Source organism: Lepidothrix coronata, unplaced genomic scaffold (assembly GCF_001604755.1).
Source record: "Lepidothrix coronata isolate B3197 unplaced genomic scaffold, Lepidothrix_coronata-1.0 Scaffold78, whole genome shotgun sequence".
Taxonomy (NCBI): Eukaryota; Metazoa; Chordata; class Aves; order Passeriformes; family Pipridae; genus Lepidothrix; species Lepidothrix coronata.
The window spans coordinates 2,190,709-2,210,054 of record NW_016690258.1 but is presented as its reverse complement, the minus strand read 5'-3'; the positions used below and the strand labels follow the sequence as shown (position 1 = coordinate 2,210,054).

Genomic DNA, 19,346 nt, shown 5'->3' with positions numbered 1-19,346 from the left:
AACATATCTTGGCATCATGTCTGCATGGTTCTTCTATAAAAACAGGCTTCTAATTACGTAGTTTGTTTATTGGCTTTGGCAAGAAATTGCTTCTCTTTTAGTACTTTGCTCTAAAATAATAAGGTTTTTCCAGTTATGTATTATTGGCAGGATAGAAAGCAACTTCTGTTGAACTGCTGGCATGTTTATGGGTTCAAAGATACACAGGAACAAAAATTCTAAAACACAAAATAATTTTAGAATTAAAAGCTATGAACAAGCTGAAGACTGAAAGTACAACTTGGAATCCATGGGCAGAAGCTTCTGTGTGTGTGTTTACTCTGCAGTGTTACCTCCGTGCGTGGCAAGTTGGGGTTGAGTTATTCATTATTTGTGAAACATCTTCCAATGTTTGCAAAATGCTGTACGAAATGGTGCCAGAAATGGCTGCTAACTTTTGGGCCGAGATGCTGTCTTTTGCAGCCAGACAGAGGTCTTTTTTGCAACCCGTGAACGGCTGTTCTGCAGATGTTTTTAAAAGGGAACCTCAAAGACTTTGCAGCAGTGAATGGGACTGCAGCCAGTGCAGGTTTGTGGTCTCCAAATGATCCTATTTAGTGCTGATTTCATCAGATTTGAACTGCCTTACAGAATGACCTCCAAGAGAACCTTAATGCAACAATAAAATAAAAAATGAGAGAAATGATAAACAAATACTGCCTTAAATTTCTTGCTCTTTCCACAAAACACATGGTTCAGGAACACCATCACTTATACCTGGATAGAGGGTGCACATTTTAGAAATCTATCCCTGTTTGCATGACTCATTTGTTGGCTTGGATGATGTTGCCACTGATTTTTATTTTGGAAACCTGAGTCCATGTGTCCATATCAAACTGTGAGCTGATAATGCTGATTTTATTTAGTTCATTCACACAAATCTTCAACAACAATGGATTAGAAGCTGTTTTCAAACAAGCAAACAAGCAGGCACAGTCTCATCTTGCAAGTATAATTGTTTCAAGGTAAAATATTTGTGATATATATTTTACTATGTATATAGTAACAATAAGGTTTTAACTGAGTGGTTTTCTTGATGAAAGTATCAAAAGTACATGGGAGAGCATCATCTGCATAGTTTTCTTTCCCAGAAGATTTTTTCCTAGGGAGTTAGATCTATTGACCAGCAGGAAACGGGCCCACGGGCTGACTCAAGCCTGTAATCTTTCTTGTACATCCTGAAACAAAATCAAAACAAGAAGAACTGTGATAACACACTCAAAGGGCAGGCCCAGAATTGCCCTGATGTGTGCAGATGGCACCAGAAGTCAGAGCTACACCCAGGATATGATTATTCCCCCCATGAAACAGGAGCCTTGGGCCCTGTAGCATCACTTAACAAGCAACAAATTCAGGCTGTTAAGGAAAAATTCAAGTGCAAGTTATTTACACCAAAGAGGTGTGTTCATACAGACACACACTCCCCCAGTTTCATTTCTTTTGATCTCCTGTGTTTCCTGATAAAATACATCTTAAAGCACACAGACCCCCACGTGTGTTACCTGGAAACTTTGTGCTCAGATCCAGACACCGTTAGGAGTCTTTCGTCAGCTCTCTGGTTGGTGTTGGAGTTATCCCTAAACTGCGCTTTTGAATAAAATTGACCTAAGCAGCAACAGACACACAGATTATTTAAAAATACAACTTTGCTGGTCATTGAACCCAAATGGCAGCTCTAGCTCCAGGAAAGCAGCTCTTCATCTCGGAAAACAAACAAATGAAAGCTCCCTTAGCAAGTTAAGAAAATTCCTGTGTTTCAGCTGTGATCTCCTGTTATCCCCAACGCTCTCCACAGGGAGGCTCAGCCTTGCTCTGATGGGTTTTCACAATTAATTTTTTTGTGGTTTTGGGAGATGCAGCCTCTCCATTTGCAAAGTTTTTGAAACAACTTCAGCTTTAGTCCCATCAGGATTTTTGGAGCCGAGACATTCAGGATCAGCTGGTTTCCATTTTCTAACCGTGATTGTTCACAATTTTACATCTGTTATTTATGCTCCGTTACTTGACATCAAATGAATTTGCTGCATAAATCATTGTCATTCCACAGCACTGGTGAGGTTAAGCCCAACTATTATTTAAGTCTTGTTTTAACAACTCCCAAACCCATAATGGGCTATTTAGGGTTGTGCCACTGGTGAATGGAAAAGCATTGTGTTGTGTTTGCAGGGTCAGACCTCCCCTCCTCGCAGAGCAGGGTCTGCATTGCCGGGCAGCAAAAGTTACATGTCCAAAAAGAATAAATTAAATGTGAAGTTTCTCAAGAACACCCTGAAACAAACCCCCCACTATATTCTCATTTCAGGAGCTTAGTTACAAGACCATCCTTCTTTGCCACATACATCTGTAACAACACATACCCAGAGCTCCACTGACTTTGTCAGAAAAATGGTTGGTGTCCAAGAAATACAGCCCAAGGAAAACATCTGGGAACTTGACGAGGGAAATTTTCACTGTGACCGTGTCAGGCAGTGATGCTGTAAAGCTTCTTTCCTTTTCAACCGAGACTCTAAGACTGGGAAGTAAATCGTAACAGTATTTCAAATAAGAACATGAAGAAAGAATATGTATTTAACTAACTGACATTAATTAATAAAAAATATTTTTTTGCGTTTTGTCTTTTTGCAATTGCATTTTTCATGATCTGTTGGTGGCTACTTTTAAGCTAGGAAACGTTGAGTAGTGTATCTTTTCTTTCCGTGCTGTACAACAGGTCTTGCAAACACACCAACAGAGAAGAACTTTTTGCTGATGAACACACCTTATTATCCATAATGACATGAAATGCTGAATGGAGGGGAAAAAAAAAGAATATTTTCTCACCATTTTAATGAGAAAAAAGGTAGACTAGATAAAATAGTCCAAGCTAATTAATGAGCAAATCAAATACTTTCTGCTTGGATATTCCACAAGTTTTTTCAGCCCCTGCCTTTCCTCTGACCCATTAATATTATTGTGACCCCAGGTGGGCTTGCAGAACACAACTGTCACTGTCACTTGGGGCTCCCAAGTGCTGGTGTTCACAATGCTGTGGGTGCCAGGGCTCGGCTGCTGGTTTGAAGCAGGAGGATCATTCTGCTTGGCAGACAAATTGCACAGGGGTGTAAATTCAGCATGTTCTTGGCTTTGTTTGGACTACAAAAATAATTGAAAGCAGTTGTTGTAGGACTTGTTATTGTCTAGCACTGCCTGTAAGGTAGGAGCACTCTGTGTCCTGTCTGCCCCAGGCAAACCTTGGATTCTTGGGGGTGTTTATTCCAGCAATATAAAAAAGCTGGTGGAATCAGCTACACTCAGCTCTTCCTCGTGGTAGCAAAGGATCCTGCTCTAATTAGTCTGACAAATAAAGTCTACTTTTAAAGTGCCCCTTTTCCAACAGCAGGCATTTAGGTACAGACAGTTATTCCAACACTTTATGCCTTCCCATAAAAAATGTCGGCCACCCAGATGGGAGTTATTGCTAAAACTGAGGAGAAAGAGAACTCCAGCCTGTGTGGAGCCAACTGCTGTATAAAAGGGACAGTAAACGTCAAAGCCATCACTTTGCAGTGCTCGCTCTGCTGCTGGAGGGACACAAAGTACCTCGTGGTGGCACCAGGGCTGCCACACATTGCTGGGGGTCCTTTCCTTGTGAAGATACAGACATGTTCTGCCTCTGATGTTGAAGCAGAAAAGCAGGCTGGTGGTGCAGTTGTTTTGTTTCTCTTCACACAGGCAGGGAGAATTAAAATCAAACCTATTTTGTTCTCCATATTTGAAATGGGGTATTATGAATGTACCCTGCTGCCGCTCACACTGAAATACTCACTGGGTAAGAACATTTGTAAGCACTCACTTCAGGTAAACGGCAAAGTGGAGGCCTGAATGAACAAAGATGTGACACATTTTCAAGCTTAGGAAAGGACAGGGTGATGTTTCTTACCCCTGGATGGTGGAGGTGGCTGACTCTGTCCATGGCAGCCGAGTGTTCTCATTATTGTGGCTGACAACGATCCCATCGGTGGAGACGTGGATTTGCACGGGGGGATTCACGTAGTTAATTCTAAACTCCACAAACTGATTTGTTCCATCTCCAAGTTTCCCCATCACAGTCAGTCCTTTAATACCATTAATACAGATTTTTCAGGTGACTGTGCTTTTAAGGTGCAAGTGATCTTAGTGAAACTGCTGCAGTTTTGTTGCTGAAACCACTTCAAGGTCTCAAGTCTACTTTTGTGAGGCACAGTACCCATGGATTTCATGCCCCAAGGCTGGTGGGATCACCAGAGCCTGTTTAACCCTGTGTTGCACCTCCTGCATGGAGGTGTCTGTTCCATGGTCAGAACAGGTGCCTGGGGCCATGGCTCCTCTTGAGTACAGGACCACAGAAAAACTGCCAGAGCACCTTTCTGTCACCACACAGGGACCTTGGGGTTTAAGGTCTCTACATCCTCCAAAGCCCCCAAGGACTGGGCAGCAGAAATCTCTAAAGACCATGGATGTGACACCAGGAGGAGGTGACCCACAGCCAGACCTGTGAGAAGTGCCCTCAGCTGTTGCAACATTAATATTGCCTAATAGAAAGGCAAAAATTAACCACAGCCCCTCTGGTCAGTGCAAGGCAGCGGGTATGATATGGCCCTTCATGAAAGGGGGTTATTTCCAAAGGCACCAACTGCTCTCACAGACCAAGTGACTCTCCTTGTCCTTGGTGTTAGGGGTAACCCGGCTCACTCACCTTGCTCTGGATCTGACAGCAGGTGGACAGAGGGTTGTGATTTTCCATCAATATTTAAACAGACTGTTTCACTTGGTTTGGCTAATTCCAGAAGAAATTGTGGATATTCGTCGACTGAAAAGACAGAAGAACAGTATCAGCATACAACAAAAAATCTAGTCTGTGCCCTCTGGATAGGCACAGCAGAAATACTTAATAAATTTATACCTAAAATATTAGTTATGGCTTCTAGAATAGATGATTAAACCCACAGTAATAATTATTGAAAACCACACCCAGACACAGCACCTTGAAATGAATGAAACCAATAGATTTTTAAATTTAGAGTTTACTCAGGACAATGAGCCCTTAAAAAAGCTGAGGCTGAAGATCTGTTGTACTGCATTTCTCTTGGTGGTTATATCCTTGAGCCAGAGAGGCTTTCTCATGGGATATGGAGATATTTTCTACTTAAGTGGAAAGAACCAGCTAAGGTTTGCAAGGAGAGGGAAAAGGTTTTCATGGAGTTGATGCAGTTAGAAAAAACATTGCTGTATGAAAAAGTGTACATTACAGTTATACTAATTAATTGAAATGGGACTAGGATATGTATCACTTACAAAGAGGTTGTGCTCTCGCTCCGCCCATTATCCTGGAAACTGAAACACTTAAAATTAGTAAGAAGAGTTCAATGAAACCTTTTTCTCCGAGTCAGCTAATTAACCAGGAAGAATGCTGTGACAGAAGCCTTTTTAGCAGAGGTCTCCGCTAATTTCTACAGAAAGCTTTGCTTAAAACAAGGTATTCCAACGAGGGGAAAAAAGCCCAACGTCCAGTGCCTGTTTCTCTCAGGATGGGCCGTGCCATGGGGACCGCTCAGCCGGGGCTGTGGGAGGGTTTGGAGCTGAGCTTTCAGGGCTGCCGAACCCAGCACAGCCACCCCGGCTCCTCCCGCACACGCCCTGAGCCATTCATTACCTCCTGAAAACAGCTTCCGGCTGCTGACAGCTTGGAGCTCAGCCCACCGACCTGAAATAAAAGGTTTTTCCAATGTTTTGTTGGTTTGGGGTCATGCCTTGCATCTCCCTCCTCACCCTTTGAAACAGGGAATCCCTCCTGCTCATTGCCCACTGGTATTTTTGGATACCCCAGGACTGGTAAATGACACCCATTTCCTTCAGCTTATTAATATATACTTTCCCCAATAATTCACATTTATTTTCAGGAGGTGTAGTAACTTTTTATTTCTGAAAAGGGATCAAGATGGTTTTCAGAAGTTTGTAGAAGTAGAAGTTTGTAGAAGTTTGTTTCATTATAAAATATCTGTGGATTGAAATACATCTTCTAAAAACTAAATTGTAAATCAAGTGGGCATTCCCAATCAAAATGTATTTATTAAAGCAATGTAGCTATGACCCTACATATGAAATGAACTTTATAGAATTATTCCAAATAAAAACAGAGGAACACTTACCAGGAGCTGATCCAGCTCTCATTCTAGAAGAAGCTGGAAAAAGAAAAGAGGGTATCTGTGATTTATCCATGATTGTCTCAAGTACCTCACAGGAGTGTTTCAAACATCCAATCTGTAACTCTGCCTTCCTTTCCCACAGTGCCCTCGAGCAGCTGTGCCTGCCTGACCATCACACCAACACAGGGCTTGGCAGTGGCTACACAAACAGGTGGTGCTGCAGAGATGCCCCAAACTCTTCTCCTCTTGCAGCCAGAGGGAGCTTTGAGGGAAGGGCAGCCCCGAGCCCTGTGTGCCCCCTGAGCAGGGCAGGACAGTCACTGGGCTGTGCTCCTGGTCAGGGACTGTTCTGCTGCTAAACTCCCCAGCACCACTTTGAAAGAGGCAACCTCCAGAGAACAGGGCAGCATTGTGGTTCCCTCAATACATTTCTGTGAAATGTAGAGCAAAACTGAGGCTCTTTGCCTATAAAATTAATATTCAAATAAATACTATCCCCTGAAAGAGAGGGGGAAATAATACCTAAATCATCCTCAGAAGGCATTCCAAGAAGCCTGGAGGTGGATTTCTTGAGAGATTCTTCACACATGGTAGGAGGAAGCAGAAAGCATCATTAACACCATTCTTGAAGAACTACTTTTCCTCAAGAGCAAAGACAGTTTTGGCCTTTGAGAGTTTCTGAAGGGAATACTTTCTCCCTTGGACCATGTCATCCACCCAAACCCTGCCAGAGACCGTGGCAGGCTTTGTTTATGTTTTGCTTCACATATTTTTCCAGATCTCAGGTACTTCCCTCTGTAGAACAAATAACTGTTTGTTTTTTCTCTAGAGACTGTTATGGAAATATGCTACTGGAAAAGAAGAAAACACTTACTTCCTACTAGACGATTGCTGGGCTTCTCATTATCTAAGGGAAGGAAGAGGGACAGATTAGTGTCATACAGTCTACACTAAATGACTTTATCCATGTGCAAAACAGCAAACTGGGACAAGGCAGTGTTGGGCTTTAGGTGATGAGCTTTTTTGTGTTAAAGGCTGGGGAGAGAGTGCACCTGCAAGACTCCTGGAGAGGCCATGCTTTCCACCCACATTCATTTTTTAGCTACAGAGAAAAGTGTGGAACCCCTTTGCATCGCAGGAATGTAACAGTAACAACTCCCAAATTACCTTTGGTTAATATTTAAACAAATTATTTCCATTTCAACAGTAGTGCCTGTTTCACCACTTCACCTTTCAAAAAAAATCCCGTATGTTTTGTTTTGAAAGGAAGCCAATCCCTGAACTCCTGCCTCTGATGTGCCTCATTACTGTCACATCACTATCAAATGAACCTAAATGGAGGCCAACAAGTCAAGAGCAGCAGCCTGTTTCAGGGGGGCTGTTTGATGCCCATTTACCAGCTTCAGTGGGTTTGTTTGCCAGCTCTCCCTGCTGTTGGTCGGCGGGTTTGGTGACCACCATGGAAGTGAGAGGTGTAACGAAGCTGAACTGCAGAGACAGCTCCAGGGCTTGTGCCTCCAGGGCCTTCTGGTCCTCTTCTGGGGCTGAAATACTAAAGTCTGTGTTAATGATGAAGAAATAACACGTAGAGAATATAAACAAGTCATCTACAGATTCCTTTACATATTAGCTGTGTCTTGGCAGACACTTTTTATTATTGAAGAGTCAGCAGTTTGACTGGGATAACCCAGCTGTTCACATGCTTGAAATTATGGAGGTGCTTAATTCTTTGCAACACTGGAGCCTGTGTGTTGTTCAGATTCATAAAAATAACAGATACAAGATCCATGTATGTCTTATGGACACACACATTGTTCTTTTCACTAGCTATTGCCATTTCCTTGTCTACAGACAGTATTTCTGGATGTGTAACAACAGCTCAACACAATCCATACAATTAAAATCTATTTCATAGTAATGTCAGGAAGAATATTTTACACTGTGTTTTTATATGTGTATATGTATATATACACATTTAATGATCCAGTGCTATCATAAACTCAAAGGCACCTCATACTCATCATACAGTAATGCAGTATTCTCCCAGTATCCCATGTTTTTGATACTACCTGGAGAAATATTCCTGTTTCTTTGTGTTTTCTGATCATATACCTTGTGAATAGGGAATTTATGTTGTAAGAAGTTAGAAGTTTGTTACATGAAACATTAAAATAACTTACGCTTTTTCCAGAAGCTGTTGGATGGTTAGGTAAGCCCACAGTCTCTCTATGAAATTCCCAAAGATGTATCTTTGATCTTGGAATATTTGCTCCTTCTCTTTGACATTTGCTTCTTCCTTAAGAGTCAAGTCACTAGTGTGCTGAGGTGGGAGAAAACTGACCATCAAAAGAACAGTTCCAGGCTTTGCTTCTAGTCACATTATTAGACTTAAAGGAACATCTTTCTGTACCAAAGTGCCCTTTTTGTCCTTCAATTTTTTCCTTTCCCATTGGAAAATGCAACTCCAGACTACCAAAGAAGCGTGTTGAAAAAAGGGGGTAATGAAATTGCTCTGCTTCAACACTTCTGAGATGAATAATTGAGATTTCCTACTTCACTGTAAGAGTACAAACCTAAAAATGCTTGAAAGGCCAAAATGTTATGGATTCGGAAGGATTAAAATTGCTGTTTGCTTATTTGTGAATATTCTTCAAGTTTTTCTTTTGTAGCACGTTCAGGAAGGGGAAATTGTTTGAATTCTCACATAATTCCTAAAATGGGAAAACAGCTGAACACCCAAACATGTACTGCACACAAAACACTTCTGGAAGTCTCCTATTGGGCCACAATAGACAGAAGGGAGGGGTATTTTTCACAACTAGTAAACAACACTTACTGACTGAGCTTTAATTTCTACTGGCAAAAGATCCAGCTCATTCCTAATTTTTCCAGACACTACGATTTCAGATCCTTCAAAAAACAGCGTGAAATTGTTCTTGGTTAATCCCTCAATGGCATTTTCTGGATACTGCATTTCAATTTTCATTAATATTGGCGTAGCCACCTCTTGATAAAAGCCCTAAAGAGAAGCAGAGAGAGAGAGAACACACACAAATGACTGCAAAATAATGCAAAGCAATATGTTGAATGTCTAAAACACCTTTAACAAGATTTTTCTTCAGTAGTGCAGGACTACTGTAAACTTAGAAAAAAAAAAGGATGTTTCTTCCCAAGGTTCAGCACACCTTCTCCAGCCAGGCTGGCCATGCCAAATCAGCTGTATTCCCCATGGAAATTCAAGTACCCAGGAAGCTTCCTCATTATCACCATCCCAACCCAGTTGGGTATTTTGCTTTAGCCCCTTTTCACACCTGATTTTTAAAAGCTTGACAAGATTAATATTTCTCTTTCTGGTCTGGGGCTGGCATTACACAAATCCAGCCTCTGCACAGCCATTCAAAACAGGTGGAATTGGCTTCCCAAAAGAAAAGAGAATGTCCCAAAAGTTATAACCCCTCTCCAGATGGACAGGGAAGACCCAGACTGATGGAACTGCACAGTTTGCCTGTAGGTGCCTCAGGTTGCCTGTTGAATTTGAGGGAAACCATAACAAGCAGTTTTCAGGGCTGGTACTTCAAGTGATTTGAAATCAAACCCAAGAACAGAAGTTCTTCCACCATCACTTCCCCTGGACTTTTTGCTGAAGTGCAGAAATGGGTGAGTTTCCTGGTTTGCCTGGATGCAGCTGATTTGAGGACAACTTCTACTTTGAGTCATGGTTAGGGGACAAACCCTGAGATTCAAGGAGCCTTCCTTACTCCCCAAAATTAACACGTAAAGTTAAACCCAACATTTCATCCCAGAAAATCTATGGTTTTGCTGCAAGGACTAGCCATAAGCTCTAGCTGATAGATGGTTTTTCTGGCATACTCCTTGCTGCTGACCTGGAGCTGCAAGGCTGCATCAGCATTTTCATATATACGACGTGCTATTCCCCCATTGCTTAGGGCCATTTTCTCCAGGAATTTATAACTGACATCAAACCCAAAGCCAAGGCAGAAAAGAGCGTATTTCCCATTGATTGCTTTCTGAATGTTTTCTTGAATCTCTTCCACATTTGTCTCACCTGTAATGAAAACAAAAAACATAACATTGTTGGTTTGGGCTTTTTCAAGTACCAAAAGACAGTGGCAGGTTTAATGGGAAATTCTGCCTGAAGGTTTTAAAAATAATTCAGAATGAAATAGTAGAAAGACACAGGACAGAATACTGCTAAATGAATTGGAGATGAAAGCACCACTCTGCATATGGAGTGCCAGAACGTGATTCTTCCCCTTAATGATTTTTACTAACTTCTACTGATGTCATCATGGCTAAGTGCAAAATGATTTACAAGATTACAGGATCCAGAGGAGGATTTTAGGACAGAAGGGATACACGCTACAAGTTAACAATGTGAGGGGTAGATTTGTGGGGAAGATAAGTACCATTCATAAAAATTATGTGTGTCAGTTCAGAGAGGAAGGATTGGTTAATGGTGCAATTCCAACAAACTGCCAGTAAGCTCAGCCATGCTTCTCTCCCAACCCCTTTGGTGACAGAGGGAAAAGGTTTTCACACCATCATCTTATCCCATTTGAAGAGCTGCCAATGGCCATGTATAGAGAGCTTCTCCATCAGTATTTCCAGGCAGAAATGTCACTGCCTGTAGCAATATCGTGGGAGCAGATCAGATTTTCCCCTTTCAGTTGCTTTGCCAAGGAAGGCAGTGTGTGCAACAACACCAGGTACTCCACCCCAGCCTGATTTCCAACAACTGCTGGATGTGCAAGGCACTCAGGAGTATTGGAGACTCACTGTGGCTGTGCTGAGTGGCAGCACTGGGAGCTGAATTTTATTTAAAAACCCAGACAAATAAACCAACCCCAAAGCAGAATGGCTCACACAATCCAAAAGGCAGATTGATCTTTTTAGAGGGCTTACAGCTGGATTAATATTGCTGGCCTTGGAGAGATGCTGGTGGCACAAAACACTTTGATAAGCCCCTGTTCAGCACAAGGGATGTTTGTGCCATTGCACTGGGAGTTACTGCTTATTTCACCCAATATTTCTAACTCAAATCTCTGTTTTGTGCTGTCACAGCTGATCACTAGTTAAGACATGGGAAAGAATACAAAACAGGAAGCACCTTGAAAATATCTCAGGTTTGGGGCAAGGAGGGTGAAGAAACAATAAACCAATACCTCCCAAATGGGACTGTACATAGTACTTGCAAAATATCCATGTTTTTTCTCTCTAGGTATTTTTCTTTCATATTTCAGCTGTGCCTGAAGGATCTCCAAAAATTCCCTCAAGTTTATAAACTGGGAAGCCAGTGGTATTTAGCAAAACAACTCCCAGCTAAAGGACAAGAAGTCATGGGCAGGAAGGGTCTGCCATCACTCCTTACATCCCTTGGCAGAGACCTCTCATAATTCCCCTCTCCAGCAGTAGCTAAGCTGGAGTGTTCCAAAGCTCTTCTGAAACACAGGTTAAGTCCATCAACACCTGGGATGCAAGTGTAAAAGACAAAAAAATGCAGGGGAGAGAGGACTGAGGGCAGTATTTACTCACCAGAAGTGGGCTGGCCATCTGTCAGCAGGATAACCATGGAGACACTGCGCTCTGGAAGGTCCTCGGCTTTATCCAGCGCGCCCACGGCAGTCAGCAGGGCACCATTGATATCTGTGCCTGCAAAGAGAAGGCAGGAATCACTCACCTGAACTGGATAACCACCCGGAGAAACCGGTGCACTTCATTTGCAGAGCTGTTTAAAGTTTTCTGCAGGAAGCAAAATCCTTCTGAGAGACGAGGATTTAGGGGCTGGGCCTGCCGGGCTTAATTGCGGTGTGTTATGTTGCAATGGCAATGCCAGGGTGTTCTTTGGGGAGCATTTTCCACACATATGTCATGGGAAATATAAACATGTCTAGAGCCTTTAAAAAGGGCTTAAATAAACACCCTGTCATCTGTTGATCTACATTTAAGAAAAGTTTCCCTGCGTTATTTGAGAAGCCAGAGAAGAGAGCTGGGCACAGGTGGGTTTACTGGTGTTAGTGCCCAGGGTAAGAAAACCTCTGTTAATACCAACAGTGTAACAGTGCAGGAGACAGAGCCCCAGAGAGGTGCTTAAAACTAAACAGTAACACCAGGCACACTGCCTGATGCAACAGTTGAAATGCCACATGCCTATTTTGCCTGTTTTGTTTCTGTGGTGTGGCTTACAAGGGAGTATAACTGTGGATATGGTTTTGGGTTTTTTTGTTTTGTTTTTGCTTACAAGGGGATCCCATATGTTAAAAAAATCAGCAAACTGCTGTCAAATGTTGAGTGAATTGCCATTTCTCTGTAGAAAAAAGGTTTGCTGTCAGGGAATCTTACAGTTGTCTCTGTGATAAAAATTTGAAATAAAACTTTGTGGCTTGTATGGTTCATAGATTTGATGCAACCACCTCTTTATATGCATATATATATAATAATATAACCATTAGTCCATCCACTCTCAGCCTTTGTCTCCCACTTATCATTTATAAATATTAAAAACAGTCTGACTTGCTGTGGAAGCACTGATTTTAGCTTGGGGGCACCGTATAACTAATAAATCCAATGATTTTCTCAGCAATTCGTTCTGTTGGGTGCATATTTGTGGTTCCAAGCAGGTTTACCTCCCCGGGCAAGCAGAGTCTGCACGAAAGCAGCAGCACTGGCCACGTTCTCCTCGGTGGCTGGCACCAGAGAGCTCTTCCACTCCTCCACTCTGTTGCTGAAGGTGATAAAGCTGAAATGATCCTCAGGCCGGAGGTCTTGCAAAATCTTCAACAGGGCATCCCTTGTCTGTTCCAAGGAGAAAACGATCACTTTGATTATTCCTACTTCTCTGCCAGAACTGGGATTGGAACTGCAGTGTGATAAGGGGGTTCTCTACAGTGTTATTCCAGATGCAGCTCAATGCCTTTATTAAACCCTAATGGTATTTTTTAGGTTGAAACCATCAGAAATGGCCAATTCACTTACAGACACAGAAAAATCGTCTATGAGGGCTGTAGGGAGCTTGTCTGCTCTCTAACAGAGCTCCACAGGTAAAACAGAAAAATGAGTTCTTTAACCTCATTGAATAAAAAATTAGAAGCAAAATATTCTGCAAAGATGGAGACAGAAGGCACTCTCTGCCCTAATGTTTGGTACCCACGAGAGTAACTATGTCAGACAAGTGTTGCTCCTTAATAGCTTCAATCTGTGCATATGTGTTTTCAGGCACTTCTGTAAGTCTGAACATTTTGCTGTGCACAAAACCAGCGTGTGTTTCAAAAGAGAAATCCCCAGTCAGTTCCTTGGAAGGCTGGTGTGTGTGTCCCTGGTGCAAGCAGAGGTCATGCTTTGAGGGAAGTTACCTGTTCGATTTTCCTGCCTGCCATGGAGCCACTTCGGTCTATAACAAAGATGACATTTTTGGGAAACACTGGCATTTCACTGGGTGCAAAGTAATGCACAAAATACCCATTGACAATCTGAAACACAGAATGTGAAATCACCTGTGAAATTACATCTGAAGAAATAAATATTGCATCTTAAACATTCTGGCATAGCAAGAAGAGGGGAGGGGGAGGATCATGCTCAGTGTTCTGCTCTTCTTGATAAGCCCAAATCAAAGAACTTAAATTAAAGAAATTAAAATGTATCTCCTAGCTGGAAGCAAGACCATCTGTAGAGAGGAAATTACAAGAGAGCAGCATACAAACATATATCAGACACCTCAGTGACGTGTATGATATGTTCATATTATCACTGTGTATCACCTTAGCTCTTTATCATGCCTATGAGCACATCTCTTGCTCAGTGACTGTGGTGTCCATCTTTTAGCACATCCCCACATACTTCACTACTTAAATGGTATGGAAAACACTGTACTTTATTCCCTAGAATATGCATCGGTTCATAAATATTTGTTAAGTTCCTGCTGTCTTTAGTTATGCCTCAGTTATCACAAAAACCACAAGGAAACCAAGCATTCATAGTTATATAAATCACAGTCCTCAAAACTTCATTTACAAGAAGCCACAAATACACCTTAGATCAGCCAAAACAGTAATAAAAAAGAATGTAAAGAGACATCTATGAAGTACCAATACAGATTTGGTATTGAAACAAAATTTGAAAGATTGTTTTTCTTGGGTGATCCATTCTTGCAACATGTCCAGTGTCTCTGGGGATTTACTGAGTATCCCTCAGCTCCTGCTGACCCTGAATTAATGGAAGGTGCTTTTCCTCCCATTCTTGCTGTTTCAAAGCAAATGTTGCTGTTTTGCTGATTGCACTTCACATTCAGACCTATCTGTGACCTGAAAGCATTTTTATTTTTATTTCATTTTTTTTTTTTTTACCTGTATATCACCCGCAGTGGCTTCTCTCTTAACATCATAACGCACAACAAAATCACCGTTGAGGAGAGTTTCGTCTAGTTCAGGGTTTACCTTCTGCTGATCTATGGTTGGCTTAAACAAAACATGAGCCTGCAAAGCAATCAGAAGAAAAGTTTTAAAGCAATGCTACTGACAGCTGGCAACACCTGGCAGCTGCTGCCTTACCTTGGTTTCGTTCTGCACTTTGGTGAGGGCCTCGGTTAACTCGTTTGTCATGAAGGTGCTGTCTGTCTCCAGGAAGCGGATGCCCTGGGGCTCAAAGATGTGCACGTCGATCTGAGGGCAGAGAAGGATCCAACATCAGCATCTCAGAGGGAACGCAGCCATGGCCCAAACCTGCAGCACTGCCCCCTGCCCAGCCCTCACCAGGACAAGCTCACCTGGTAGTGCTTCACCAGCTGCTTCGGCCGCACCTTGATGAGCAGCTCGAACTTGCCCAGCTGCCGCTTCAGCAGCTCCTCGTACGTCAGCTCGAAGGTGACTTTGCTGGCGGCCGCGATGCTGACGGACACGTGGAACAGCTCCAGCTTTCTGTCTCTGATCCTGGGGGTGGAGAACAGGGATTTACCTCCTGCAGGGAAGGTTTCCTTGTGGTGGCCAGAGTTTGTGAAGTGTGCGAAATAACGGCCAGGGGGCCACATGGGATGAATAAAGAAAGAGCAGCAGTAAATCCTGTTCATCACAGAGAAGATTTTTTGAGTTGCAGTCACTATTATAGATGTCACATATATTACACTAATGTGCCACGGGTGCAAGCTGAGAAATGGAGCAGAAACCCCTGCATGCCTCAGACTGGGATCAAGCAGAGCTGGGTCTGAATACCTGGGAAGCACAGATTAAATGTACCCTGAAACTGTGATATCTGCTCAAGTGCCATGATCCTCTGGGTTTGTGGGGAAGCAGACTCAACACTGAGCATCATCCCAGCATGGGAAGGTGCTCTTGCATGACAGAGAGCCAGGTTGGATGGAGCTCTGAGAAACCTGGTCTAGTGAAAGGTGTCCCTGTCCATGGCAGGGGCTGGAACAAGTTGGTCTTTAAGGTCCCTTCCAACAAATCATTCTATGACAGCAAGTTCCATGGAAATGCTAAATGGTAACACTTCCCACTGGAACCCGTTGCAGGACCAGATATAAATCATATTTATATGGATATATATCTATATGTGAAAAAATATATATACCCACACACTGTCCCTCCCATCAAGAACCCAAGACTGATTTTCACAGTTGCCCCCACTGGGAGGTGACTGACTCCAGGGTTCAACCTGCCCCCAGCCAAACGAGGAGCCAAGGAAGAGTGTTGGAGCAGCTTTACACAGAATGGCAACGTACTTGACGAGGCCGGCGCTCTGCCCGCGTGAGACTGCAGTGTCATATTCCTTCTGAGCAGCAGCTTTCTCCTTTATTACTCCTGGGTATACTTTACCATCAATGGACCTGTTTGGTTTCCATAAAAATTTAATTAATATCAGAAAGAACGTGCTGGGGAAAGAAACTCAACAGAAGTTCCTTTGTGGCCGTACTTTGTGGCCCTCGGGGCACGAGCAGGGGGTGCTGTTTGGGTCCCACATCCCTCCCCACCCAGGAGGATGTCAGGAGCCACCAACACAGTGCAACCCTTGTCTCCAGCCCCCAGAGCTGCCTCCTTCACACCACAGGTAAGGGCTGGGCCTACATGGAGAAGTTGGTGATGAAGGCTGTCTTGGGTAACTCCACTTCAAAGGTGGCCTCTCGGGACTCATTGGCTCTGTTGACAATCCTGCTGGTGATGACGGTGTGAGCGAATCGTGACGTGACCTTGCAGTCCACGTGGAGGCTGTAGATTTCAATTGCAGGCTGGAAAAAAGTAAACAGGGTGAAACAGAAACACTCTGGTTTTGCTCCTAAGCAGTCCTTACCTGGGTGATGTTGTTGGGGAAGTTTGATGAAGGAATGAACTGTTAGAAAGTCTGGCTGGAAGGGGGGAGAGGATTGTTCAACACCAATCTGGCCATCTGCTTATTCACATCTCTGCAGCCACAACCACTGCCCCGTGCAAAATCTGCAGCTACCTCTGTGCATTGTTGTCCCACATAAGGTCCTGTTAAGCCTTTTTCTGTGGTTTTCTCTCCTCAGGGTACAGCGAAGCAGCTACTGCATCACCCCAATACCTCACTCAAGATTAACCTCAGGAAGATCAGAAGCCTCTTTAAGCATTTGACCCATGGGACAGGCCCTGCTTTTTGAATGACTATTTACGTACTCTCTCAGCTGTTGACTTTGCTGTCTGTTTTCCACCTTATGTCCTATACAACACTTAGCAGGTTTGACACCCCACATGGGCCTCCAACCCCTCACTGCTTGCACAAGCAGAGAGGCCCTTTAATAGCAGCCAGTGGCCTCTTCTCAGTTATGGCACTGGCCAAAATCCAAAACTTTACCCCAGCTAAATATGGCCATTCCACACAAAGCTGTGACCACAGCTCTGGGCTCGGGCATCAGGGCAGGAGGTGCCACAGGCAGCGCTGGGTGAGTGATGGATGGCTGCTCCTGTTTTCAATACATGTGGCCAGGGTGTACCCTCTCTCCTGATGCCTACTGACAATCCAGGACAATGGGATAAACCCCAAAATACTCATTGAGAGAACAATGCCCTGACCCCAGCAGTTCAGGTACCTGCCCCTGCCCAGGCACCCAGAGATGGTACAAAACACAGTTTGTCTCTCCAGACAGTGCAAGTAACTGTCCACTCTCCTCTTTACCATTCCATATAAATTATTAAACACCTGTCAGAAACCTCCTGGCACTGCAACAGTCCTTATTTGTTCCTGTGTCAAGCTCCAAACTTCATCTGGTGGCCAAGGCAGAGCCACTGATCACTCAAATTTGATATCTTACATCCCTGACAAAGAGCATGATCAGACATATCTGCAAATGCTTCCTGCCACATTCGTACTGTAACAGCCCAACAACCAACCAGAAAGGTCATCAAAGAACACAAAGCTCTGAAATCCCAACCCAATCCACCCAAGGCTCCCCAGGTGGTGGTTACCAGAGGAGTTACCTGGCCAGCTACTGCGATACCACCAGATCAGCAAATGAGATATTGATAATGAAAATAGAGCAAATACCTTCTGAGCTTCTGCTAATACTATGAGTGAGGAAAAGACCAGCAATGCAAGCAATGTTCTCTGCTCCATTTTGAAAAAAACAAATTTTCAAATGAAATCTCTATTTGCCTTTATCGGTTAATGAGTAACTCGTACTCGGGAATATCATGTAGACTTTGAAGAAACTTAATATTTACCTGTTAAACATAAGCAAAACTCAGACTTGGTTAACGCTTCTTTTTCCAACAGATCTTTGCTATTAAACATCATAATTTTAGTGTTCCATAACACAAAGTTAAGAAATCCTTGTGTTTCCTTTTTGAACTTAGATCTCACCATGTCCTGTGAAATCCCACAGGCAGATGAACTGGTCTGTGCAACAAGATGCAGGAACCTCTACCCTATTCCTCAGCAATAATTTGAAAAAGAACATCCTTAACATTATCTCAAGCAGCACTTCAGAGATTTGGAGATTGCCAGGAGATGCAACATGCAAACCAGATTTTACAGCTGATGGCTTCTTCAACCTTTGTACCTCCATGCCCAACTGGCCCATGAGAGGTACAGAGCAGCACTTGTGAAACATCCCTTTTGGCTGCCTTTGACAAACCATGATCTCTGGTAGGTGGTGCCATTTATTGTCCTAAAGTAACACAAAAATCCTGTGGAAATACGAGCATCTGTGTTTGCTTCATGGCTATTTTACAGACAGAGTGTCCAGATGGAGAGCCAGCTTCTGGTGACCTTGGATTTGTGAGGAGACACTAATGCAGGGCTCGATAATTTATCACCCAGTTCACTATAATGTGCTGAGCACACCCTGGCCTTACAAGGCTTGTGCTTTAAATAACTCTTTTAAAAAATAAACTTCATTTCTCCCAGGCAGGCAGTTTATACTACTGGAAAATTCTGTAGTCTTTATAGCAGGACATGTAAATATATACATATTTTAAGAGAAAAAATTAAACTGCTATACATTTGATTAACTTGTACAACTTGTGTAATGCTTTAATCCCTTAAAATATACAGGATTATACACTTAGTGGCCTAAGAGGTGCAAGAGCCAAAGCTTTAGCTTTAATTAAGTGGATCTGTCATTAGTTTTCTAATGCCCACGTGTAAAATCCCATGGATGTTAAAGAGCTGCTTTCACTGCACACTTTCAGGCTGCATGGTCAGCTCTGCCCCACTCCCGGGTGCCTGGGGCAGGCCAGCACCTGGGAATCCTGTGAAATCCCTTCCACATCCCTCTGGGGCCTGCTGAAGCAGCTGCAGGAAGATCCTCAGGTTCAGCCCTGTCCCCAAGTCGAGCACCAAGCCTTGTTTCAGTACAAACCCTGCCACAGCCATCCCTGCTGGCGTCCAGTGCCACTGCTGCTGGGACACTGGGCACAGTCCTGCAGCTCCCACTGCTTCTCACTCTGAAGAGTGAACATGCTGTGAAATGGCTCCAGGTCATCCTGGAGGAAGGATCTGAACTCACCATCACAACAGGAGGTACTTTTGAGTGCAAAGTTACCTAAAAACTCAAACCCTGGGGCTTTTTTCAGGCATTCCTCTATCCATTTTCCCAGAGGTCCCATGTCCATTGTCATGTTTGCCATGATTGGACTGATTAGACTTGCAAGGATGAAGAAAAAATGGACAAAAGAA

General features: G+C 43.3%; 1 protein-coding gene across 3 annotated transcripts; it reads right to left on the bottom strand.

Moving 5' to 3' along the window:
* Nucleotides 1-876: 876 nt before the first annotated feature.
* ITIH4 (inter-alpha-trypsin inhibitor heavy chain family member 4) lies at nucleotides 877-17,828 on the bottom strand. 3 transcript variants are annotated; one of them, XM_017819909.1, is made up of 23 exons: nucleotides 17,715-17,828; nucleotides 16,280-16,440; nucleotides 15,937-16,041; nucleotides 14,983-15,145; nucleotides 14,768-14,878; nucleotides 14,564-14,692; nucleotides 13,574-13,690; nucleotides 12,848-13,016; nucleotides 11,757-11,873; nucleotides 10,088-10,269; nucleotides 9,040-9,222; nucleotides 8,384-8,523; nucleotides 7,601-7,755; nucleotides 7,078-7,110; nucleotides 6,726-6,782; nucleotides 6,207-6,239; nucleotides 5,711-5,761; nucleotides 5,353-5,391; nucleotides 4,754-4,867; nucleotides 3,959-4,133; nucleotides 2,397-2,551; nucleotides 1,542-1,644; nucleotides 877-1,217 (listed from the first exon to the last, which is right to left on the bottom strand). In XM_017819909.1, the coding sequence occupies exons 1-23, from the start codon at nucleotides 17,781-17,783 to the stop codon at nucleotides 1,142-1,144; spliced, it is 2,637 nt and encodes an 878-aa protein (XP_017675398.1). In that variant the 5' UTR covers nucleotides 17,784-17,828; the 3' UTR covers nucleotides 877-1,141. The 3 variants fall into 3 exon arrangements, with proteins under 3 accessions (XP_017675398.1, XP_017675399.1, XP_017675401.1); XM_017819910.1 differs by lacking the exon at nucleotides 6,726-6,782; XM_017819912.1 differs by lacking the exons at nucleotides 16,280-16,440; nucleotides 17,715-17,828 and adding an exon at nucleotides 16,111-16,190 and having other exon boundaries at nucleotides 15,937-16,080.
* Between the last annotated feature and the right edge of the window lie 1,518 nt (nucleotides 17,829-19,346).